Genomic DNA, 24,986 nt, shown 5'->3' with positions numbered 1-24,986 from the left:
TTGAGGAATATGACAAGTTCTAATTGCTACTGGCTTTCCTCGACTGGAATCTGTGGAACAGCCAATAAGAGCAAAGTTTGGCCATGTGAAGATAATATGTGAGTTTGCAAAGGAGAGTTTTTTGCCTGTGGGTTCTGAGTGTTGGCTGTTTCTGTTAGTTTCTCGATAAAAAATGTAAAGAGATGACGTGCAATGCATTCGTGTTCAGTTCATTAATATTTAGGTATTTATGCAAAGCGATGAGATGTGTACGTGACAAATATGATTAGCCAAAAATGAAAATCCATATTATTACAAGTGTATTAAATGTTTGATTTTTCTTTATTTATTTGTGAATCAATCCTGCGAATCTCATGTATGAATATGCATACCCAAGTTAATAAAAAGCTTGATTACCATATTCTTTTCGAGCCAATCTCTAGTCCATACTTTTCCTTTTTAATTTTTCATAAAAGCACAAAGCAGTAATTCTCCTACAACATTCCTCAAATTGCTCGTCCATCTTTACAGATTGTCTGCTCGACAAGTGCGGTAACAAAATAACAAGTATCGTGTGAGGCAAAAACTAGCAAATGAGTATGTAGCCAGTCCAGCGCCAACTAGGGCATTCCTACTGGAAATCCAGTTCCGTGTGATTCGGGCTTTACACACTACTGGCAGATCTTGCACACTTTTGCGTTTGTGCTGCCACCTGGAATGCTTGACGGGAACAATTTCACAACAGTTTATTAAAATTTTCCACTGTTTGGCGAATTCTCCAGAATTAATTCAAAATTGTATCCGCGCAATTATTTCACAATTTTTTGCTAGGTTTTCAATGAATATTTTCCGGCGGTCGCAAAGAGAGTTCCCCAGAACAGATTTGATTCCATTTTGTAAAGGTGTGTATTCTAACACAGTTCCCTGAAACGACTAATCTGTCAAGGCGCAAGCACTCTCTCTCTCTCGCTCACACACAAGCACATTCATACTGTGGTATTTTGTATAATGTCATGAACCAGGAAAATAGGAAAATGGGAACTCTTGCCCTGCTTGGTACGGAGGTAAGTTGAAGCTGGGATTTGATGAGACTGTGCTTGTAAGCAGGTCCATATTTATAAAAGTGGACACCCAGAGTTAACAACATCTCTAGGCTTCAAGATGAACAATTTCAGTTGTAACTTTTAGGTAAAGTTATGCTAGATGTATGAAATATATATATTTTATTTTTTGTAACCCTCTTCGATGCAATTTATTCCCCAGTGGAGACTCCTTGGCAGATGAAGGCCTGGGACTGTGGTTGTTTAGTTTATTATGAATATGTTACGCATGTATATATTTTTTGTTATTAAGACCTTGTATTTGTATCCTATTCTGAAATGAAAACACAAATATGCATTTTTCAATATATTTACCTATACATATTATTTGTAGTCCAAAAATTATAAAATCGGCTAATATGAAGACTTCAACATCAACCACTCAGCTTATAGTTATGGTTTAAACATGGAAGTCAACAAATTTAGCAAATTTCACACGCATTACAATAAAAATAATTAATTTCCATAGCAACCCATTGCCGTCCCATTATGAAATATTGCACACGAATAGTCAATTGCAAAATTGAAATTGCACAGTCATGTTGCATTTCAAATTAAAGCCCATAAAAAAAGAAGAGAATGACACCAAATTTTGTTCTCTAGGTCAAATAGTTTTTGATCTACAGCTGTTTAAAGATTTCAAAATGTCATCAAATTTTGGAATTTTTGCTCTTTTGAAAGTCAATAACTCAAAAACTAACTGCCCAAAAATCTGAAAATTGGCAGTTTTTGCCTTTTGATAGGTACAATGAATAAAACAAAAAATCTGAATACTAAAGTTTTTTTCATTGGTTGACTTGACATAGAAATGTCATCCGTAACTCTTCAGTGTTGTGTCCAGAAATATCGTAAGGGGTCGATATTAGGGATACGAGATACCGGTACGAGACAAGTCTTCGAGTCTCGAAGACGGCCTTGTGAAAATGGAGACGATACCATAACCTACGAGATTTGTCGAGACAAGAACGAGACAAATGTTTATAAATAGAAACGAGACCGAAAAAGAAACAGGCATTTACAATTCGAGACGAGACTTAGATACTGTACACTGTACAGAGCCCTTTGGGGCCGTCTATATAAAAGAGGATGCCTGCGATATTCGGGAACCATCCCCAAGTGACTCTGCGTCAAATTATACAATTAAAGGAAGTAAAAGGTGAAAGACAAATAATTCGGACTATTGATGCTATTTAATAAGGAAACGGACCCTGTTTGGAAAACACATACTTGCAGATGATGGTGAAAGGTGGCCTCTACACAAGGTCGCACTAATCGAAGCCTCACTATACTGCTAAGTCTCGTCTCGTCTTGATACCATCCGTCGGGAATATAATGGAAGGGGACATTTTCCTCTTCTTTTCTTAGTAATTAATTACGATGGGCTCTTTTTAATTTGAACTTGGATAATTCAAATTTCTCGGTGATTCGAACAGATCTTTATTTCCTTCGAAACCATATTTAATGATGTGATATTTTTGTCAATTCAAATTTTGGATAATTGGAACATTTTTCGTGTCCCCTTGAAGTTCGAATTAAGGAGAGTCCACTGATTATTCATTTTCCAATTTTTGTGTATTCGAATTTCCGTTTAGAAAATCTTTATCAAACGGGGTCCTACTCTCCCCCCTTACCCCCGCCCGGACATATCACACGAGATGCACAAGATTCTGTTAATGTCTATCGGTAGGTTCATAATAAAATTGTTTTGGAAAACTATTCTCGCGCGTGTATGTAATGTGTGTGCTTATATGTATGTACGTATATGCCTGGGTATATGTGTGTGCACAGAATGCCCCTGGAATCACTATACGCTTTGTTTTTACTAGGTTTGATAGTTGCTGCGGTGACTTCCATGAGGTGCTCTGTGCCTGAGAAGCAGGATCCAGTATGCGGCTCGGACAATAGAACTTATTCCAACAGGCAGGAGATAGAATGCATGAACTCAAGAAATCCAGGACACAGTAAGCTACCATTCTTGACTTAGCATCTCGAATATGCATAAGCAACATGTTATGAGTCTAAAAAAAGTCTCAAAATACAGAAAATGTCGTTTGTTCAATTCTAAATTTTGTCTGATGGTTAGACATAGCATCATATCACATTTCATACTCCATTCACCGTAAATTTCTGTAGTGCACTGAACAGTACTCGAAGTGGAAATTTCTAGCTGAGAGAGAATATTTGCTTGAGCCTTGGTGCTAGCTGGTGGATGCTGCCTATGTTTTAATAATGGAACAGTGGTACAGTTGGGGGACATTTTGCACAAAGTTTCCTAGTGGAGCTCAGGGACGGCGCCAGGAGGGTGCGAAGGGGTGTTTCCTCCTCCCGAACCCCTTTTTTAAAGCCATTTTCAATCGAAACATTATCAACTCATGTGGTGTAATCTTATGAGATTTATTAAAACCATGTAGTCTTATTTAGCGTGGAATGTTAGGTATTGATGTCAGATCGGTATACAACAGGCAAGCCATTGGTCCTAATCTGAAAGAAAATCTGCATTTACTTTCCTGTACATGTGCTTGTTGTGGTCAAAGTAAGCACAAATGAAGCAAGTTACGAGTAATTTTAACTTTCTTTGGAATATTTTCAAAGAAGCCTTAAAAGTTAATTGGTATTTGATACAGTGACTAAAGCATGTTTTAAGTTTTCTTTATTTTCAACATCGCACCCCCAAAATTTCATTCCACATCCTTAGCACTCCTAGAGTTTTATTCCTAGGCCGCCACTGGTGGAGCAGTACTCAAAGTAGAAATTCATAGCTAGAAGGATGTTTAGTCGAGTTTGGAGAAAGGTGGAAGGATGCTTGTGCGATCATCATGGAAACAATACATTACGTGGGGATGCTTATGCAGACGTTTCGTGACAAGTTTCTTAACTGGGGATAGCACCACTTTCAGCACTGAGCTAGGAGAATGCCATATCCCCCCTCGCATCAACCGACACTTCAAACTCTGACAATCAAACTCAATACCGAGAAGAAGAATAGCTTCATTCTATTAAAAACGGTCTGCTCTTGCGGAATGTACAGAAAACTTCTCTTATTGTACAAAAAGTGAAGCTATAGTGATCTGTACTCTTCTATAGTGCTTGTTCGCTTACACCACCGTGAGTGTTCGGAAGGATGGGAGAAAGGGGGGGCGTGTCCTCCCCTGGAAAATGAAAGTCAACAAAAAATTATGTATTTCACACATATAATTTCATTTTAGCCCTAATAATGTGTGTGAATTATTGAACGAACACCATAAATTCAAATGTAAGCAATGTTTTTTAAGGGAACAACACTATTTTTGGGGAAAATGTGCCTTGTTTGCACCCCCTGGAAAAAATACCTTACTTGCTCCTCCATGGAAAAAATCCTGCGGACGTCCATGTGCACCACTATCTTCTTTTCATCCTTGTCGGGCTAAAACTAAAACTAAAACTATATCTTTTGCCCAGAAGAAACGCCATGATTATAGCAATGTAAGATAACATTTCTATAACCTCGATCAATATCTCTAACTATTCAGAAACCAGGTACTCATCTGGGATAGAATTGGGCATGTTTATTGTAAAAAGAAAAAAGTTCACAGAAACCCGTATTTAATTTATTTCAGTGAATACATATGATCTCTTAATTTTTCTCGTAGGAGTCATGGTGGAACATGATGGTCCTTGCGAGGGAACTTGTCCATACTCGTTGGAATTGAAGCCTGTCTGTGGTTCAGATGGTTACACATACGGCAACATGGAAGCCTTGGAGTGTATGAAAAAATATGGACCTGAACGAAGTAAGAAGGCTTCAAAATTATATACATATACATGTCTTTACTATAGCAAAAAGCAGTCACCCAATGATATCACGTCAAGACAATTTTTAGATATTAACTTTGCCACACGAAGTATGGAAGCCAAATATTCGTGTCTGGTACTGATTACCAAACAACGAATATTTCGCTTCTAAACTTCGTATGGTGAAATTAATTACTGAAAATTGTCTTGACATCATCATCTCTACTTTGCCTTAGTATAGTCAACTCATGTTCTGGGCTCGAGTCAAACCTTAGCCATCATAGGCGTTCTTCATTTGTCATGAATTTTATGCAATCGTCATTCGTTCTCTTAGCCTAATGAAGCAGAAAATAGATATTAAAAAAATATATAGAAACAAATATATTCATAACCAGAGCATTCTTTCCTCAATTAACATTGGATGTCATTATCAGGGCTGAGCGCTCGCAACGAGGGCCACTGCAGAGGAGACGCAGAGTACGACGCCTGCAAAGCCTCCAGGTCGCCATGGACAGCCTTCCACCCGGTGTGCGCCTCCAACGGGATCACCTACAGGGACTTCTTGGCCGTGAAGTGCCTGAAGAAGATGGATCCAGGTAATACACTTCTGGTGTTAAAGGGAGAAAACATAGTTCCACGATAAGGGTGCACATATATTTAATTACTGGCTAAAAGCATGAAGTGGACTCTGGTGTAGAAAGTCAGGAGAAATCAGTGATGTTGACGGACGTGCTGAATGCGTCATGCAATGAAATATGTAGAAATATTGACTTTGGCTATAGTAATACGTTCACTAAGAAGGGAGAAGGAGAGGCAGTGTATGGAAACATTAGAGAAGTGGGAAGAATAATTGTCATCAAGAAGATGTTTAAATTTAATAATTGATTAAATAGTTGTAGGGACTTTACCTCTTCTTTAATGAGTAGCCTAGTACGTATATGTAGTTACGTCAGAGCCTCGGTGGTCCAGTTGATAAGGTGTCTGACTGTTACGTGGGAGACCTCGAGTTCGATTCCTGGAGTGAGTGACTTCGTGTGGGAATGTCACTGCATGGAACATCTCTGGGGTTCACCCAGTCTCTAATAAATGGGTACTTGGGGTGTAATCGTAAGAGGTAAAAACGGCCGGAGCATGGTGCTGCTTACATCACCTCCACAAATGACCGAATGTGTGGGGTCTACCTCCACATCCCACAATATGCCGTCACGCCGTTTCTTAACTTTATCTCTATGTGTATTTACTTATTATGTCTTTGCAAATTTCACATAAGTATTGGCTTCTACAGTCAGTTCAGTAAAAGGAAAGTGGGTTTTGTCTCTGGTCAAAGTATGAACATACAAAAATCAAATATTTATTAATATTACATTCAGTAATTGCCCCCGTTGTCTCAGTGGCTAAGGGGCTCACGATGTTCGAGACTGGCTTGGGTATAGGTGAGTGAAATTCAAGTAATCATCATTTAATCGTTGTTATTAGTCAAAAATGTTGATGTAAAAAGGAAAGTTAAACTACTAATTGTTCCTTTTCAACCAGAAATTCACATCACTCACGGTGGGCCCTGCACAGCAGATGATGTGACGTCAACCGGAGACCCTCAGCAGGCATGTGTGATAGCGGCTCTCATTCCAATGTGGGCTCCCGTGTGTGCGTCGGACAGACAGACGTACAACAACCCATACACGCTTGCGTGCATGGCGAAGAACAAGCAAGGTAGGTGGTACTACCCAGGGTGCGAAATCTTGGGGGGACGGGGGATTTCCCCATCACCACACCAATAATCTTGGCCTGAAAAATCCCCCCCCCCCAAACATTTCCGGGGGGGAAGAGTTTTTGTTATAACAAGCAAAAGATAAGCAATTACTTTTAATTTCAAATATACTTTACTAAGAATAATATCGAAAACACACACAAATTAGTGTAGTTGTGAGTATTGAATGCATTCTCTCTCAAGAGATCGTTAACAAATCTACATCAATACGCAATAAAAGTAAAACAAGAATGCAAAACAATAGTAACTATGAAACCTAATTGATTTATTATATTAACATAAAGCACAAACTAAACAAAAACTTACACATAATAAAACCACTTGAACTATTTCATTATTTATTTACATCTTTAACCAGTTGGTAAAAAAATTAGCTTCTTTGCAATATCTGATATGTATATACAGTAGCGTACGCAGGATTTCATCAAGGGGGGTGTTATTTCTACAACTTTTTCCAAATTCACATTACCATTCTTTTATTATACTTTAATTAAATAATAATAATCACAATTAATTAATAATACTTATAATTAATTAATTAGCTAAATTAATACTAATAATTCTACTAATACCACTACTACTGCTATTAAGTAGTAGAGATCTACATAAATATAGTATTTATGAAAACATTAGAACGAAATTACTTTCTAGTCATTCGATTTTTATTTTATTTATTTATTTTATTTATTTATTTTATTCGATTCCTGGGAGCATTTTTTTGTTTCTTTGTTACGAAATAATTGTCTGGTCAACGAGGTGAGACATTTCAAGGGTGAAGAAGATCCATAAATACAAGAAAATATATTAAAATAAATTGAAATAATCAAAGTATGGAACTCATCCAAGGAGCTGCGGTGATCTGGTCGGTAGAGCGTCTGACAAGTGACAATCACGCCGGAGATCCGGATTCGATTCCCGGAATTGGTTGGAATTTTTCCGTCTTCTTTCCCGCATAAATGTCCCCGATGATTCACATCTGGATTGTCTCCTTGTTCTTACCAACAAAACATTTTACAATAGTTAAGCTTATTGTCGTTTGAATAATTGTCTAGTCAACAAGGTGACACATTTTAAAGAGCGACATTCAAACGTGCTGCGGTAAACAATACAATGGGAAGGCGAATTGGTGACTGTATTCTTTGATTGATTGATTGATTGAGTTTATTTTACTTCGCGTATTGTGCCTCTTGGCTAATTTGCGAAGATGCGGATGAGTGATGAAATGATGAAAGTGATGAATGGACATTCACAAACAACCAAGCCCGACCGGGATTCGAACCCGGGACCCTTGGCGTCGCAGCGCGATGTGCTAACCACTCGGCCACAGGGTCGGGCGACTGTATTCTTGTCCGCCTAGCCGTTGTCTATACATTAGCCTCTTACAACGTACCATTAACTTTATTTAGTTAATTCTCGTTGTTCACACACAAAAAAAATACATGTTCTTTGAACACTGGCGTACGTAGAGGGGTGGCCGATGATGTTCCAGCCCCTACCGAAATTTTGAGAAAATTAGAATTTTCAAATAAAAATCCGTTAAGAACTTTAAAAAATCAAAATGTGTAAATGCGAAACCTCTTTTAAAGTGAATTCCGATTACCATTTACGTCTTTGAATACAATTTTAATAGACTGAAAAGCTCCAAAACTACGAAATATTTTATTATGCATCCTGCCCTCCAAAACGGAGCCATGTGCTATCCACATTTACTATTCCAGCCACACCCGAAAAAAAATCCTGCGTGCGGCAGTGTATTGAACATTGCTGCAACTGAGATACAAAACAACTTTTTTTCTCTTTTAAATCAGTTACCCTAACCTAACCTCATAAACTCGTGTTTATTTTCAAGGCATCACTCTGAAAGACGCCTGTGTTTGGAATGCTGTGCTTTTCTCCATGCTGCATGGAAATAATAATTCAAATTATTATTATTATTATTATTATTATTATTAGTAGTAGTAGTAGAAGTACTAATAGTAATATTATTGTCCCAGATCTTTGACTGTGAAAAATTGTCCATTTCACTTTTTATCCACAGCATTTTTCATAATATTTCACAAGCTCAAGGGGGGTTTAAACCCCGTAACCCCCCTTGCGTACGCCACTGTGTATATAAGTAACAAATTAATTTCCTTTATGTAATTAATAATAATAGTATTAATAATAATATTTTTAATTGAGAAATTTATTTTTACTTTTATTAACATTACAAATATGTATATCGTATAATATAGCTACACATATGTTTGTGGGGGAGGGGGTTTGAAGATGAAGAACTTTCTCCCCCCCCACCAGTTTTCAATGATTTCGCACCCTGGTACTACCTTTAAAATGAGTTTTAGCTTCTCGGGTAGCATACTCTTTCTCCTGATATTTGAGCATGTGCCTGGTTTCTTTAGATTACTTTAACCAGAGGCGTACTTTCCCAAATGTCAAAGGGGGAAATTGTCCCCTGGGCGCATTTGCCCTACAAGAATGTTGAGGTCTTTGAACCAAATACTGTACAAAACAAGAGAACATAAAACGAAAATATTTAACTATTGTTGAAATGTTAGTAGCACATTATTGTGAGTGTCCCTTCTTCAATTTCATCATGTCATCAATCTTCCTCGCATTCGCGATTAGTGGTAGAAAGAAGCGAAGTAAAAAATAAACCATATCAATTTTTGAGCAATTTTTTTTTCTTTATTGAGCAATTTTATTGAGCAATTTTCACACCGATAATACCCCTGGGGGCATTGGTGCATGTACATTACAAAAGACATGTTGACATCGCACATATATATATCTATACATCAATTTGGCAATTTTTTAATAATAATATAACATAATATAATAGTAAAACACACAATGACAAATTATTTGTTGAAGTGAACTAGTGCTGTAAAAGTACATGTTATATAGTGTATACAATCTAAATTTATTTTATAAAGTTAGTTAATTCTTGAAATTCTTGAACTGAATATAATGTGTATTCCAATAACAATTTTTTCACTTTACTTTTAAAGATTGTGGTTCTCTCAAAATTTTTGTAACTTTTTGGTAATATATTGTATAACTGGATGCCTGAGTAAAAAGGTCCTGTTTGGAATGCAGTTAGCCGCACTTTGGGAATGTGGAAGTTATCTTTTTGTCTGGTATTGTAATCGTGAGTGTCTATGTTCCTTGGATAGTTCGATTTTGTTTCGTGTATGAAAGAAAGTGTTTCAAGTATGTACAGACTTGGAAGTGTTAATATACGTAATTTTTTGAAAAGCGGTTTACATGTATCAGTTTTATGTGCATTTGCCAAAATACGCAATGCTCTTTTTTGAATTTTAAAAATCCTCTGCGATTGAGCCGAGTTTCCCCAAAATTGGATACCGTACCTCAAAATACTTTCGAAGTTTGAGAAATAGATATTTAGCAAACATACTGTATTGAAACTATTTTTTAAGGTTCTTAATTGGTAACATACGGTGTTTAGCCTCTTGCATAAATGATCTATGTGAACTTTCCAGTTTAGACACTCGTCTATAAATATTCCAAGAAATTTTGTATTTTTAGTAGCTGTTATAACGGCATGCCCTACTGTGAAATTATATTGCTTAATAGAAGAGTTTTTGGCTCTAGATACACCAAATTTTATTATATTAGTTTTTTCGTTGTTCATAGAAAGTTTGTTTGCTGAAAACCAGCTTTGTAGTTCAGTAAGAGCTTCTTCCGTTTTTTGAATTAATGTTACATCGTTAACAGAATCTACCAAAGCCGTAGTATCATCAGCGAAAAGAGTAATTTGGGCGGTATCAACATTTGCTGGAAGGTCATTTATGAACAATAAAAACAACAGGGGTCCTAGTATCGATCCTTGGGGGATTCCAATAACCACATCTTTCAATTCGGAGTAATATGTTGTTTGCGTCCCATTATTGGATATGCTATTTATTGCAACGCTCTGTTTTCTATTCGATAAATAGGATTCTATTAATTTGTTTGATACACCGCGGATTCCGTAGTATTTTAATTTCTCTAGTAGCAAGTGATGATTCACACAGTCAAACGCTTTTGATAAATCGCAAAAAATTGCAACAACAGAATACGTTTTGTTTATGGCGGAAAGAATATTATCAATTACATCAAAAATGGCATTTTTTGTTGTTTTCGATTTCACAAACCCATTTTGTTGCTTTATGAGTATCTTTTTATCTTCTGCATACTTTATTATCCTATTATAGATTAATTTTTCGAAAATTTTTGAAAAAATTGACAATAAGGAAATTGGTCTGTAGTTTTCAATTTTTGTTTTATTTCCTTTCTTATACAAGGGTATTACTTTTGATATTTTTAGACAATCTGGGAAGCTGCCATTTTCCATACACTCGTTAATTAATTTAGCCAAGGGCTCCTTAATGTACGTGCAAACCTCTTTGATCACGTTAATCGGCATTGAATCTAGCCCTGTTGACTTTTTGTTTTTCATATTTCGAATTATGTTGGAAATTTCTTCCAATCATATAATAATCATTAACAAGAATTTTAACCATGCTGAAAAGACCATTAATTTGCCATTGGTGAACCATGGTTTAGATTTTTTTTCCGAAATTCGTATTGAAATTTACGAAAAAGAGCTGATAATATATAATACTAATAATTATTACTTCCTAAAATGAAAGTAAAATGTGTGGAAAGAAGTAGAAATAAATCATTGAAACTATTAATTTGTACTCTCGTTGTTTCTTCATACGTAGCTAGTTACTTCTGTATGTAGTTTGGAGCCATATTTGGCTTACTGGCTAAGCTAGAACGTATCTGGGTTCAAATGCCAACCTTTGTGAGGTTTAGAATTGACACGGCCGATGACGTCAAATGCCAGCCGAGCGAGTTCAGTGGTCGACTCACGATCTTATCGAAGATTCCTTCAGTTCACCATCATTCATCTTCATCGTCGGGATCAGCCTAAAGAAACAGAAAACAGTGACGTAATATAAGAGAAACATAAGATTTTTCTAACAATGCGTTTCCTCACAGGGCTGTCGATGACCAAACTTGGCCCTTGCGAGGCAGAGCCTGTGGACGTCAACCCGTGCCAATCGGCGCGGTCAGCCAGAAGGGCGACGATGTGCGGAAGCGATGGCGTCACCTACCCCAATCTGGAATCCTTGTTATGTGCAGCTTCTAAAGACACAGGTAAGGTTCTACGTTTCTTTTCCCAGGTTTTAAGTGGTATCGTCGCCGCCTTGTTATCAAGGAGTCACGGGTTCGATACCCGGTGGAGACACAAGTGGTTCGGATCCCACTTTAAACTGTAGGTCCAGTCCCGATTAGCCTTACTGTGCATAAAGTGGACTTGAAACACCAACTCAACTCTTAGAGCTAAAATAATCGTCTAGGTCCTGGTAATAAAAATCAACTTTGTACCGTTTTTGTGGCTCTTCAACAGTTTCATCATACTGAAACTGATTCTTCTTTCGATTTCGGCCCTGTACAGTGTTGCCTATCTTTGGATCATCTATATCTAAATTCGATGCCAATTCTCTATCATCAACCGGGACTCACATGTCGTCGCCGCCCCCGACGCCTCCACGAGTGGAGGGAGGGAGGCCCTGCCAGGCTGCCAAGTGGTGTCGAAGAAACTTAAATTTTTCGTCGTTCCTGCTTTTTCAAAGCACTGATATGTTTGCAAGAAATCATCTAACAAATCGTAGATTAATGTTTTGAAGACATTTGCTCATTACATTACGTGGAGTCATACCAGATAACTGGTGAGCAAAGGAATGTAATGCTACACTGAGCCTCATGTGCGACGATTTGGACAGTTCTATTGTCGCCAATTATTTGAAGGAGCGCATCAAATAGACCTCTCTCACTTGATATCTGAACGGAGTTAAGGTATCGAATCTGCTTTCCCACCTTGTGGCACTCAGTGGTTTTAAAGTGAGAGTACTGACATGTTCCTTCAAAACGGTGGGTTGGTATATATTAACTTTCGCCCCCTCCCTTCCGCCGGCCCTGGTTTCAGTACATCATCGAGAAAGATGCAGGAAGGCGCATTAAAGAGATATCAATTGCTACATTAAAGTACACCTCGACTTAGAAAGAAATACTCCCTTGCATCATATGATGCACCTTGGCGTTACCTTTACAAAATAGATTTGATGCATTTCGTTCTCTCTCTCTCTCTCTCTCTCTCTCTCTCTCTCTCTCTCTGTGTGTGTGTGTGTGTGTATTCATCAGGTATTTAGAAGTTACTGGATGTGGATCCAAATCGTACTGGATATCATGTGCAATAATACTGCCATCCCAGGCATTTTCTGTGAAATTGATAAGACTGTAACATTCTTTTAGTTCATTGTTTTGTGTCCAGTGAACAGATATTTTTGCTGTTCCCACTCATTCCGATCACTACGCTTCTTCATGCTGTCATATCTTGGAACTTTTACAAACTTTCAAATACGAATAACAACTTTATTTTGTAAATATGCGTGAAATATTACATGTTTCTTCATATTGTTACTCCCACCAAACAATTTGAATAGATAGATGCATGTGAAGTGATATTACGTAAATAATGTCATCTTGTAGTGATAGAATGTGAAAAATATATAGCGTTAGGCAAAGGAACTGTAAAGAAAATGGAAACGTAATAATACGAGGAAAGGGGAAAGAGGGAGAGAGAGGGGGGAATAAAAGGAACGCGGAGAAACATTAGAATACAAAGGAATATGAAAAGAAAGAACATGAGAGGAGAAGCATAGTACAGAGAGAGAGAGAGAGAGAGAAGTGGAATTAGGAGATACAGAAATTAAGAGAAAGCGAGAGATGGAATAAAGGGAAAAGGAAAGAGAGAAAGATGGAAAAGAAAGACAGAGCAGGGGGGAGAGAGGATAGGAAGAAAGAAAAGAAAAGAGCACATATATTGATATGAAACTGCACTGAATGCTCAGTACTGGCAAGAGTGAATCTGCATTTAACCGAGAGCAAGTGTATCTCTTGCTTAATGTTTTTAGTATACAATAAGGGTGTTCACATTTTCAATTTGAATAGTGTTTTTATTATTCTTGAAGGCAGAAAAGGAAGTACTCATAAATTTAGATATTTTTATTCTACTCGTAAATCAAAATTACTTATTGCTTTGCAGTTGATCTCGCATTTAATTCTCTATTTTTTGTGCTTACTCGTTTCGCGTTTATTCAATGTTCTTTAGCCTTGTATAGTTCGTTTCTCAGTTTTTTTCTTTTTTTCTTTGGGACCATTCATCCCAACTGGGATGAAAATTTATCTTTGTTGACGGGGACAATTGAATCTTGTGTGAAGGAGTCCATGCTCTCCCACCCTTTAATTAGGTTAATTTAATTTTATTTTATTCGTGCCCTGTAAATACATTTCATGATTTTTCCTTGCACATTATAGAAAGTTAAGGTTACGGCAAAGTGCAACAATACAACTTCAGCTATTTCTATTACTTTACGTTGATTTTCTATCTAGGTTAATCTCAACGATGGGGATGGATGAATGATGAATTGTTTGAAATTGATTATGGGACGAATACACTGTTGTACGTCCAAACACACGTAGATCATACTCGAGATGTCGAGATCACCTCTAAATTAAAAAAAAAAAATCAAGTAAACACGCATTATTTACGAGTATTCAAATGTATTATTTACTGTATCATCTATTTAGAATCTTGAACGACAGCGGCGTCACATACGGCATATACAAAACCATACTTTACCTAGGATTTGAACCCATTACCCCGTAGCGTAATAAGATGCATACTCTGGCTTCAGCGCAACAGGTTTTTATGGTAATCCCGAGGATATTATGAACGGACACACCGAGTGATAGGCAAAACGATGTACTCAACCAGTATTTGGATGTGTTTTTCTCTCACCACTGATTTTTTCTGCTTCATAGGGCTGAGACGTCATACAAATGGCACAAAATAGCCGACTTGAAATGATGTCATTTTGGTTTGATTTTCTAGCTCTCCACATGGTACACGAAGGTCCCTGCACAGACGTCGATGACCCCTGTCGCATCTTTGGCTTCCCGACCACGCAGAGGGTGCTGCCTGTCTGCTCGGAGGAAGGGAAGACTTACATCAACCCCTCAGCCTTGTGGTGTGCCGCTCGCAATGATCCAGGTAAATTATACCTATAATCGATGGGGTGGGGGAGGGGGGTGATATATCACACACACACAAAAAAACATTTCAATTAACTTTTCCCTTTCTTTGTTGGCAACCCAACTTATTTATAATAAAAAACGTTAACTGTCAATTATGAGAAAGAATTAGCACCATATTTTGCACAATCTGTTAAAGAACATATCACTCCTATATTCAATAAAAGGTAAGTAATACAAGTAAAAATTAATTACACTATAATGAGAAACATAAAAATTGTGTACTGATCATATAATTAGGAACTAAATTCTATAGCCTCAATAATAATAAATTGTAAGTTTTTGTATATTATATTTGTTAATTAATTTACTGTGCTAATAAATATAAATATTTAATTTTATTTTTCATTAGTTTACGGCCAGTTGTGGCTCCAATATCTAAGAAAATTCAGACAGCTTTGGTTTTTCTTCTTTCTTTCCAGAAATAAAGATGGCTTATTCCGGTGAATGTATCTAGTGGCAAGGAACACTGGATGACAAAAAAGTTGCATTTCACATGATACTATTTTCAGACACTAAATATAATTATATAATAAGAATAATAAGAAAGCATTGTTTAATATTCCAATGTGTGGTTGAAGCAAAGATTTCCTTTATAAGCTTATTCTATCTGAAAATTTTGTAGTTTCAATACAAGTGAGGAAAGTATTCGGTACAACTTGAAATTGTATTTGTTATATTGAACTGTATTGCAACAGTTGTGATCTTTCATTTAACAATTCGTTATTAAAAAAAGTCAAAGTAAGTTATAAATTGATGTTGTTATTGAAGAACTGCCATTAATAGAATTTCCTGGATGTTCCATTTTAAAAGAGATCATGATTATGTGTAAGAGAACATCCCAAACAATTATTGATTTTTAAAAACAACATTTAAGTTAAATTTTATTTGGAAGAATTGCACTGGTCCACAAATTTCAACTTTTTGTTTGTTTCTGAAATGAAATATGACATTTCTTAATGATTTCGATGTGCAGAGTTAAAAAATGAGCGTCATTTTTGAAGGGAGAGACTTTTTCAACAGAGACCTACGATATTTACAGACCACTGAATTATTTTAAGCAACACGGTATATCTCACTCGCTCATTCATACGTCTTATCTAGGAGGTATATCGGATAAATGTGTTCATATGTTTAATTCTCCAGGTAATATTCGAGCTACGTCAACCCTCACGTACATGAAACCCCATAGTGATCTAAATGCTTATCTTGAAGCATACGCGAAACTGGCCTGAATGGGGGAATGGAGTTCTTCCACTGCAGTTGCCGTATACTCTGCCACTGGTCAAAAACAAAACCCAAAAAGGTGAGATGAATGGTGCATTCAGCACCTATCAAATACCACAACTTATAAATAGTTCGCACAGGTTGGCAACCGACATCCTTTTTATCGCTATCACGCGAGATGAGGTGATAACGTTCTACGTACAGGTCACCTACGAACAATGAACACCTTTCCCGATTTCAGGTTACTCCCCCACCCCTTCTTGTTCTGTACAGAGGACCCCTTCAGCACCCCCTACGTTCAACTGAAAACACTAACTCTTAGAGTGTATATTATGTCATGTCTAGAGCCCGGAAGTTTGGCAACATGCCTCTTTTTATCTACTGCATATATTGATAATTTTTTTCCGGATATACGATTTTTATGTTGTTTGGAATGTTTTAGAAGACTTTTCATTTTGCCTATTTTGCCTATTTGGGACCCCACTGCCTATTTTTAATTATAATGCCTTTTTTGCCTTTTTCAATGAAATTTGACAATTTCTTTAAAAAATGTGTATATAAATTATTTTTCTCCCCAAAAACGTTATTGGCATTTATTTTTCTTTCGTTTATTATGTGAATAATTTTCGCCTTATTTAAGTAATATTGAACTCAGGTATGTTTCAACATTGCTGAAGGAGAAAAGTGTGAGAAAAAGTATTTCATGCTGATTTAGGATATTGCCTTTCCGTTAACATGTGTGCATGATTGACTGCTGAAAACCTTTTTGCAGAACACCTGCACAATTACGTCATCATGTCCAGCGTCCGTGTCAGGAGGTTATTGACAAGAAACAGCACTAATGCCCAATGGCCTTTGCATGGATCCCAAAATCAAGTTCTCTATCTTTAGTTTAGTTCTGCACTTTGGAGGGAAAGGATCGTGCAGTTGTCATCATTGCTTATATTTAGCGTTGCACTCAGAAGTGGACAGGTTGATTTCGAATACAAAGAAGATATTTTTGAAATCTCCCTCTCGAACCCGAAAATTTCAGGAAGTTGCCCCCGAGCTTAGTTTACCTCCGCAACCCAGTCTTGACGAGTTGGGGAACCTGGATATCAGCAGCTATATACTACGCTAACATAATTGAAAAAATCAGTGAGGTGCTATTCCAGAAAATGAAGCGGCTTCAATTCGTGAAGTGCAAAAACTCCTGTGCTATTCAGAACTGAAGAATGAACTGTCATTTATTTTTGCACATCATGGTGCATTGCCAGAGACAATTACAAAGCTAGAATAAAGAGGTGAGGCTCTTATAGCATCCATGAAAATCTTCGAGGAATCTATGCAGCAGATGATGGAAGTGCCAGGAGAAAATGGGGTCAGCTGTTGTGGAAAAGTGCAAACGGGTAGTGAGTGCAAATGAGGACCTGAAACAATTGAAAACAATTTGTGATATTCTAAAAGGTGAAAATGTTGTTACCGAAATGAGTCCAGCTACATTAGCTTGTTTTATGTATGCTCCAATAACTTCTGTCGAAGTAGAAAGATCATTTGCTATTATGAAAAACATTCTCTCTGATGACGACTATCAATGAATGTTGAGAACTTAAAAAAACATCTTGTAGTATAGCAATCAAGACGGAGAAAATTGAAATGCTCTTCCCAATGTAGATTTTAACATTTTGCCAGAAATTATAGATAAAAGTAAGCGATTTCCAAATGTGCTTTTTTTCATTTTTAGTGCCTATTTTCCACATTATAAATGCCTTTTTGCCTGCCTATTTTAACGAAAATAAATGCCTGAACTTCCGGGCTCTAGTCATGTCACATTGAGCACCGAATGTTAGGTACTGAAGTAAGACCGTTATTACTGTATGCAACGGGCAAGCACTGAAAGAGATGCCAATGGTACTTTTCTGTACTGGCCGATTTTTTTCTTCAATCAGCATTGTTGTTATGATTGTTTTCTTCTTTTCTTTTATTAAGTTCTCTGTTTGTGGTTTTCGATAATTGTCTATAGCAGAGATTCCCAATTTTTTTCTTTTCACGGCGCCGTTAGTGTTTCAAGATTTTTCCGCGGTGCCCAAGTCAGAATCAGGGGCGGCGCCAGGGGGGCCCGAGGGGGTGCTTGCGCACCCCTTAATTATCTTTCCAACCCCTTCAGCAGCCCCTACGTTCAACTGAAAACACTAACCCTTAGAGTGTCATATTATGTCATTTCGTCATATTGAGCACCGAATGTTAGGTACTGAAGTAAGACCGTTATTATTGTATGCAACATGCGAGCACTGAAAGATATGCCGATGTGCAAGTACATACTTTCCTGTAGCTACTGGTGGCAGCGTCTATAAAGATCAGCGGCCCTTTTTTCGATAACTGCCTGTAGCTTAATGTGAGTTATGTTTTTCTTTTCTTTTTTGCATTGTTGATAAACGGTTTATTTTCCGCCTGTTTGTTCTTCCTCACACAGAGCACTCACCAAGCCGTACTCGGGAAATTATTTAATGCGAGTTGTAATGTGAAGGATAGTTTTCCTGTTATACGTTCTTTGTATTTGTTCCACCTAACATGTCTAGTAAACGTACGATTTCAGGCTTTTTTCAAAAACTGTTAGGAAGAGGCCCAATATTCACGAAGAAATTTTACAGTTCGTTGTTTGTGATAGTGCGGCAGAAGGTATTTTAACAAAGGCGAAGTTGCTGTGGACTTCGCGTTTTGTCCTGGAGTGGCAGGCGGAAGGTACAGTGTGCTATGTATTTTGTACCTCAATTGGTTACATTGAAAAGTTCAAAAATTGTGTTTTTAAAGGCAAGGATAATTTCAATTTGTTTGGATAGCCCCACGAAAAATGCACGCATAGCCCCACACACCATTCATAAATAGCCACACGAACCATTCACGGCAAGGTTAGGTTAGATTCTGTTAGGTTAGGCAAACATAGTTAAAATTGTCATGTTCTGGGAAAACAATGGCGTCCTTGAAATCACTGACCGGGGTTTACGTCATCGAACGCACGGAACATTCGGTTCACGTAGTCGAAGGTAATGGAGGCAAGAGCTTTTTTGCATTGCAGATACATTAATGTCGAAAAATACATGTTTTACATGCCGAATAAATTGAACGACGGGAAGAAAACACTTCCACGACCTTTCAAAAGTCTACAGAAACTCAGTTCCGTAAGTACTTTCTCCTGTAAAATTGAAGAAATGTGTTTTGCCTATATCAAACGGTTACCATATTATTTTTGTTGTAAATAATAATAATAACAGAAATAAATTTCAGTTAGATATTATTCCAGCCATGGACGTTGCCAGAATTCTTTTCTGGAGCTCGGGAAATGATAAAACTTGAATAGTAGAAATAATAACAATATTAAAAATTGATAACAATATAATTGTTTATTTTACAGTGATAAATATTATATACTAATAAAAATAAACAGATAGTGAATATCTAGTACAAAGTTATTTCATACATCTTTTGTTCATATTTCACTCAGTGTACTAAAATTCACAGGTATTGTATTTGTAAAAGGTAGGAGAAAATTTTACTCATAAGATTTATGTTGTGACCTCTCCCATAAAACTATATTTTTTGGAATATTGAAAACTGTGAAACTATTTATTTATTGAATTAAATGGTAGAACATGGAGATACAACTTGGTTCTTATATTTTCCTTTAATTTTTTTGATCTAACACACTTTCTACTGTCGCTATATTCTGTTCAAATACTAACTAAATGATCTTTATTTCTCCTATTAACATTAAAAATAACAAGCTTTCTTCTTTTTTCTACTTGAAATGAACAATGCCAATTTCCAAGGGGGGGGGGTGTCTGACTCCCCTCCTTTCGACGCCCATGATTCCAACAGAATAAGCGAAGTAAAAAAATGCGCGAGATCGAAAAGTTGAGTGTAAAATGCAGGATCCATATTTTTATTATTTAAACCAAGGAATAGGTGGTTCAAGTTTTCAAAATTCCAAAAATTAGATTTCTTATGTAAGAGGTCGCACTATATGACCAAAATTTACTCCTAACTTATTTTTTCTTGAACAAGGCGTGTGAATGTAAATAACAAAATATAGTACTTTGCATTTCAGTACACTAACTGTATTTGAAATGTAAATAAATAAATAAATAATTGCGCTGCATATTCGATCATCTGGTGAACCGAAAAGAACAGCCTGCCCAAGGAAGGACGTAATAAATGTTATTATAGAAATAAAAACTTTTATTTTATTAGTTTATAATAGTTATTGTTGTGCAATAACAATCATAACATTATTATAATTTTTAATGTTTTAACTTTTATCAGAGCCTGAACCCCCTCCTCCGTACAAAAATTTCTGGCTACGCCCATGGTAATGCACTTCAATGTAATCAAATAGAACAGTATTTTTAGTATCTTGCACTTTTACATAGCTTTCACAGACCAATTTCATTGTTCTTGTAGCTTATCATTCATGTGGCCTCGCCATGTAAATCGCACACAAACAAGTCGTCTGTTTTTTTTTCATTCGAAAATTAGAAGCTTCATTTTTTACCTTAAAACGAACGCACATGAACATGGGAAATTGCAGGGGTTATTTGTCGATGGTGTAGATTTTAAAAATGATATTTAAAAAAAAGTAGTGGAAATGTCCATTATCGAAAACCACAAACAGAGCACTTAATGAAACAAAAGAAGAAAACAATCATAACAACAATGCTGATTGAAGAAAAAAATCGGCCGCTGATATTTATAGAGGCTGCCGCCAGTACAGAAAAGTATGTATATTGGCATCTATTTCAGTGATTGACCGTTGCATACAATAATAACGGTCTTACTTTAGTACCTAACATTCGGTGCTCAATGTGACATGACATAATATACAATCTAAGAGTTAGTGTTTTCAGTTGAACGCAGAGGGTGCGGAAGGAAATTAAGGGATGGGCAAGCAAACCCCCTCGCGGCCTCCTGACGCCGCCCCTGGTAATATAGATTATCGTATTAGTCGTTTAGGATTGCCAGGAGTATTAGCCGTCGAGTTTCCCACACTGAAGTGACTTTGGTGACGTCACCGACCCAGCTGTTGCTCGTTGTCTTCTGGTATTGTGCTTACCAGGAGAAATTCTTGCAAGGATACAAGTGTCATATTGTTCCAAGGTTATTAGATATTTTTCCACTATTTTTTAAATCTACGAAATGGAATGTTAGGTACGTTTGGTGCCAATAGTAAGGTTATGTTCTTGTTAGGTTAGGATAGTTAGGTTTAATGCTCGAAGTAATTTTACATTATTCCTGGAGGCTTCGCACAACATGTACGTACCCAAGCCTAGTAAAATAAACGTAATCAATCAATCAGTCAAACAACGTGTACCACTTGACACATTTCGCCCGTACAGCCTCGTAGCGCGAAGTGCATATTTCCAAGGTATGTAGTTATTTCAATACAATGATTTATTTGCATATATGATCGATTCATTTGGCAAGAATGGCGTTGTTATGTAATTTGCACATGCTATGTGCAGTAGAACTATATTGGTATTTTAAAAAGTTGTGAAGGTGGTCCGAGATTCATATAGAACGTAAGACTGGTCACATTTCGGGACTAAGTATCGCGCTTATTTGTGGTTTCCGCATCTTGAAATATATTCCAAGCAGCGGCTGCGATTGGGTTCCAAAACGGGGGGGGGGGACTGTTTACTTTCCCTTAGTCGATAAGGTTTATCATAGTGCAGGGGCAAAAGTGACAAAAAGTGGGGGGCAACTGCCAGGCTTTGTGGATTTGTGAAACATCTAAATCTGCAGAATATTTTCTCATAAAATAGAAATTTTAGGTGTATGGTTGGTCACCTTGTTTCGTAACAAGGTTTGCCTAACACGTAACATCTGCAGGAAGTTCTTGCTTGAATAGTGTTGATGCAACATTCGGTATTTTGTGTTTTGTCTGGAGTAAACACACGAGAATCGGTATTGTTATTGAAAGCGAATTAACGTGTAGTGTGGTATTTGAAGTTACTTTGTTGTACTTAGTATGTGAGGAACAGAAAGATAGCGATCTGCTTTCAGAAGAAATGTCATCATAGCTTGTGACATGATAAGAATAAGGGAAAGTTCAAAAGAAGGAAAGACCAAGTTTGAGGTGAGCAGATTTTTAACAAAGCGGTATATTTTTCATATTTTCCTGAAGGAAAACGGTACAAAACAAGGACATTTAAATATGGCACATTGTTGACATTGAATGTGAAATAATTTCTACCCAACATCGCCATAGTTCATATCAATAGTAGAGATAGTGTATTGTTGGAGTAATTCCATGCCGATAAGTAATTTTCACAAAAAAGGGACATTTTGGCGTCCCGTTTTACGTTCAAGAAAAATCGGGACAGAAACTCAGAGGAACTGTCCCGGCTATTACATCTCCGGACGTATGGTCACCTTAACCAAGTTCCGACCGATTTTTTAATTCCGATATCATGGCAGACGAGCATTTTTTGCATGGCTTGATTTCTATTTTTTGACTGTTAACACTTACTTCGGAATTTTAGCGATTACTTACTGCATGTTTGTTTTAGAATGTTTTTTCTCCCATATACCCCTGTATGATTCTTTTCTTGCCACCAGCCATTCGTTTACTCTGCGTTTACTATCGTCTTGGTTACAGACTGCTACTGCCATCTATATTCTGTCCCCGGAATGTGTGGAGCAAGGCCGCGCATAGCGGCAGAAAAGGGGGTGGGGAAATCGAGTGGACAGAGCGAAGCAGTACACGCTGCTGCGAAGGCTGGTAACGTTTGTCGCTTCGTAAACCCGTTTCCTCTCACGTGTTCATTGGTGGAGCCGTCTCGCGTTACTACTTGCACAGAGACTTGTTTTCGTTCGCTTGCTCCAGAGGTACCAGGGACAGAGTATAAGTGACATGTATGGGGTCCGAAGGAGTTTTGTAATTAGGTTAGGCCGGTTAGCTTTAGGGCTCTTACCATTCAAATAACGTCTCTAAATACTTTCATAGTTATTTAGGCGGCAAGGTTAGACTCTAAGCATTACAATAATTTCCCTAGAAGTTTTCAACATCGCATGTTAGTGCTGGACTCAAGCCAATTGGACTTTTCGTAACTCCAAACAAGTGGTAATTACTAATTACTGTCATCAAGGTTCAAATTTAATTTCACAATTCTGAGATACCTTGTCTTTCTCCTACAAAAGTTTGAAAAAAAATATTAAACAGTCTGAACCGTTACCATTACTTTGTTGTGCTCGTTGGGGAAGGTTTCAAAAGAAAAAAATATCATAGCTTGTTGTGGCATGATAAGAGAGAAGTTAGGTGATGGTGATGCGCTGAAAATATTTAACGTGAGAGAACTGGAAGGGCAGTCGTATTACGATTAAAAAATTATCCATTACCGTGAGAAATCGTAAATTGTTATTCTAAATGAAGATTACATGGATAATCATTAAAGGAAACAATACGATTTAATTTACCAAGTTACTTTCTGAAAACGAATTTCTGACATTTCTAATCTAAGATTGACTTCATACTGCGACGTTCAATTTGAATCTTTCGCATTTACTTTCCTAATAATTAAAAAAAAGAGCCGCGGTTGTCTAGTCGTTAGGGTGTATGACTGCCGCGCGAGAGACCCGGGTTTGATTCCCAGTCTCAAATCAATGGGTACCTTGGGCAACCCTGGGGGTTAAAGGGCGGCCGGAGCGTGGTGCTGATCACCTCCAAAATGACTGAGATCGAGAATGTGTAGGGCCCTACTCCCACATCACCTAAATGTGCCTGCCCGACCCTGTGGCCGAGTGGTTAGCACATCGCACTGCGACGCCAAGGGTCCCGGGTTCGTATCCCGGTCGGGCTTGGTTGTTTGTGAATGTCCATTCATCAATTTCATCATTTCATCACTCATCCCCATCTTCGCAAATTAGCCAAGAGGCACAAAACGCGAAGTAAAATAAACTAAATCAAATCAAAATCAAATCAAACCTAAATGTACCTTCATGGCACGATGCTACGGGAAGCTTTACCTTTACCTTTTAGTAAATAAAAGAAAACAATTGAAGATGTGATTATTTTTATTTAGAACAGCACAAAAAACACAAATATTCATGAAATGACTAGAAACTCTTACTAAAATAAACACACACTTTGGTACCCAATGGTGTAGAACAGAGGTGCCATAAATGAAAGTTGGTGAGGTACGATTTGCAACTTTTCTTGAGACGCATAATGATATTGCATGTGTTTATCAAGCCTGGTGATTTCTGAAAGTGTTCTAAGTTCTGGAGAGATTTGTATCTCCGAGGTACTCGTATTTGAGTTCTCGATAGTTTGGTGTAGTTTCCAAGAGGATTGAGACAACATACTACACGATTTAGCCTACGTTCAGTCAGAACTATAGAAAAAATCACTGCCAACAAGTTAATTTCATTCTTGAAGTGAACGGTAGTGATTATAGGCAAGTTATAGTTGTCTACATCAAAGATAAACAAAAATTATTTTTTAAATCGAAATTATGTGCAACGAAAGGAGATAATGGTTCATTTCCATTCTCAGATGAAACACAGTGCCGTTTCAATTATTTCGTTTCATCGTGTTTGTTCTCTAATGTTATATTTTATTAATTTCTATTTTATTTATTATTATTATTTTTATTATTGGTGTTATTATGATCTAGACCGGAAGAAAATTGGTTCGTTGGGATGAAGTAGACATTATATTTACGGGTGGGATTTGCTTGTATGGTATTGCTACTAAGGATCTCTCGTTCTTAACCTCTTCTAACTTTCTCTCTTCATCTTTCTCTCCATCTTCCTTTCTTCTTCCTCAGATTTTCTATCTATCTATGTTTCGGACTTCTTATTTTTCTACATTTCTTTCGCATTATCTCTTCTTATCACTTTCTCCCTATTTATCTTTCATTGATTTCTCTTTCGTGCCGCAGAAAGAGGCGTACAGGGGTGCATTGTATCCCAATAAATCCTTTGATCCAAAATGTACCTCC

General features: G+C 37.1%; 1 protein-coding gene across 1 annotated transcript; it reads left to right on the top strand.

The window, feature by feature from the left end:
• Nucleotides 1-2,909: 2,909 nt before the first annotated feature.
• On the top strand, nt 2,910-15,517 carry LOC145998501 (serine protease inhibitor dipetalogastin-like). The gene is made up of 7 exons (XM_083134924.1): nt 2,910-3,040; nt 4,709-4,849; nt 5,285-5,446; nt 6,384-6,560; nt 11,626-11,784; nt 14,585-14,743; nt 15,207-15,517. Exons 1-7 carry the CDS (start codon nt 2,932-2,934, stop codon nt 15,239-15,241), a joined length of 942 nt encoding a protein of 313 aa, XP_082991050.1. The 5' UTR covers nt 2,910-2,931; the 3' UTR covers nt 15,242-15,517.
• Nucleotides 15,518-24,986: the final 9,469 nt, after the last annotated feature.

Source organism: Lepisma saccharinum, chromosome 14 (assembly GCF_977018435.1).
Source record: "Lepisma saccharinum chromosome 14, izLepSacc3.1, whole genome shotgun sequence".
Lineage (NCBI taxonomy): Eukaryota > Metazoa > Arthropoda > Insecta > Zygentoma > Lepismatidae > Lepisma > Lepisma saccharinum.
Note: the sequence above shows the minus strand (reverse complement) of the source record. Positions and strands in the feature narration are given on the sequence as shown.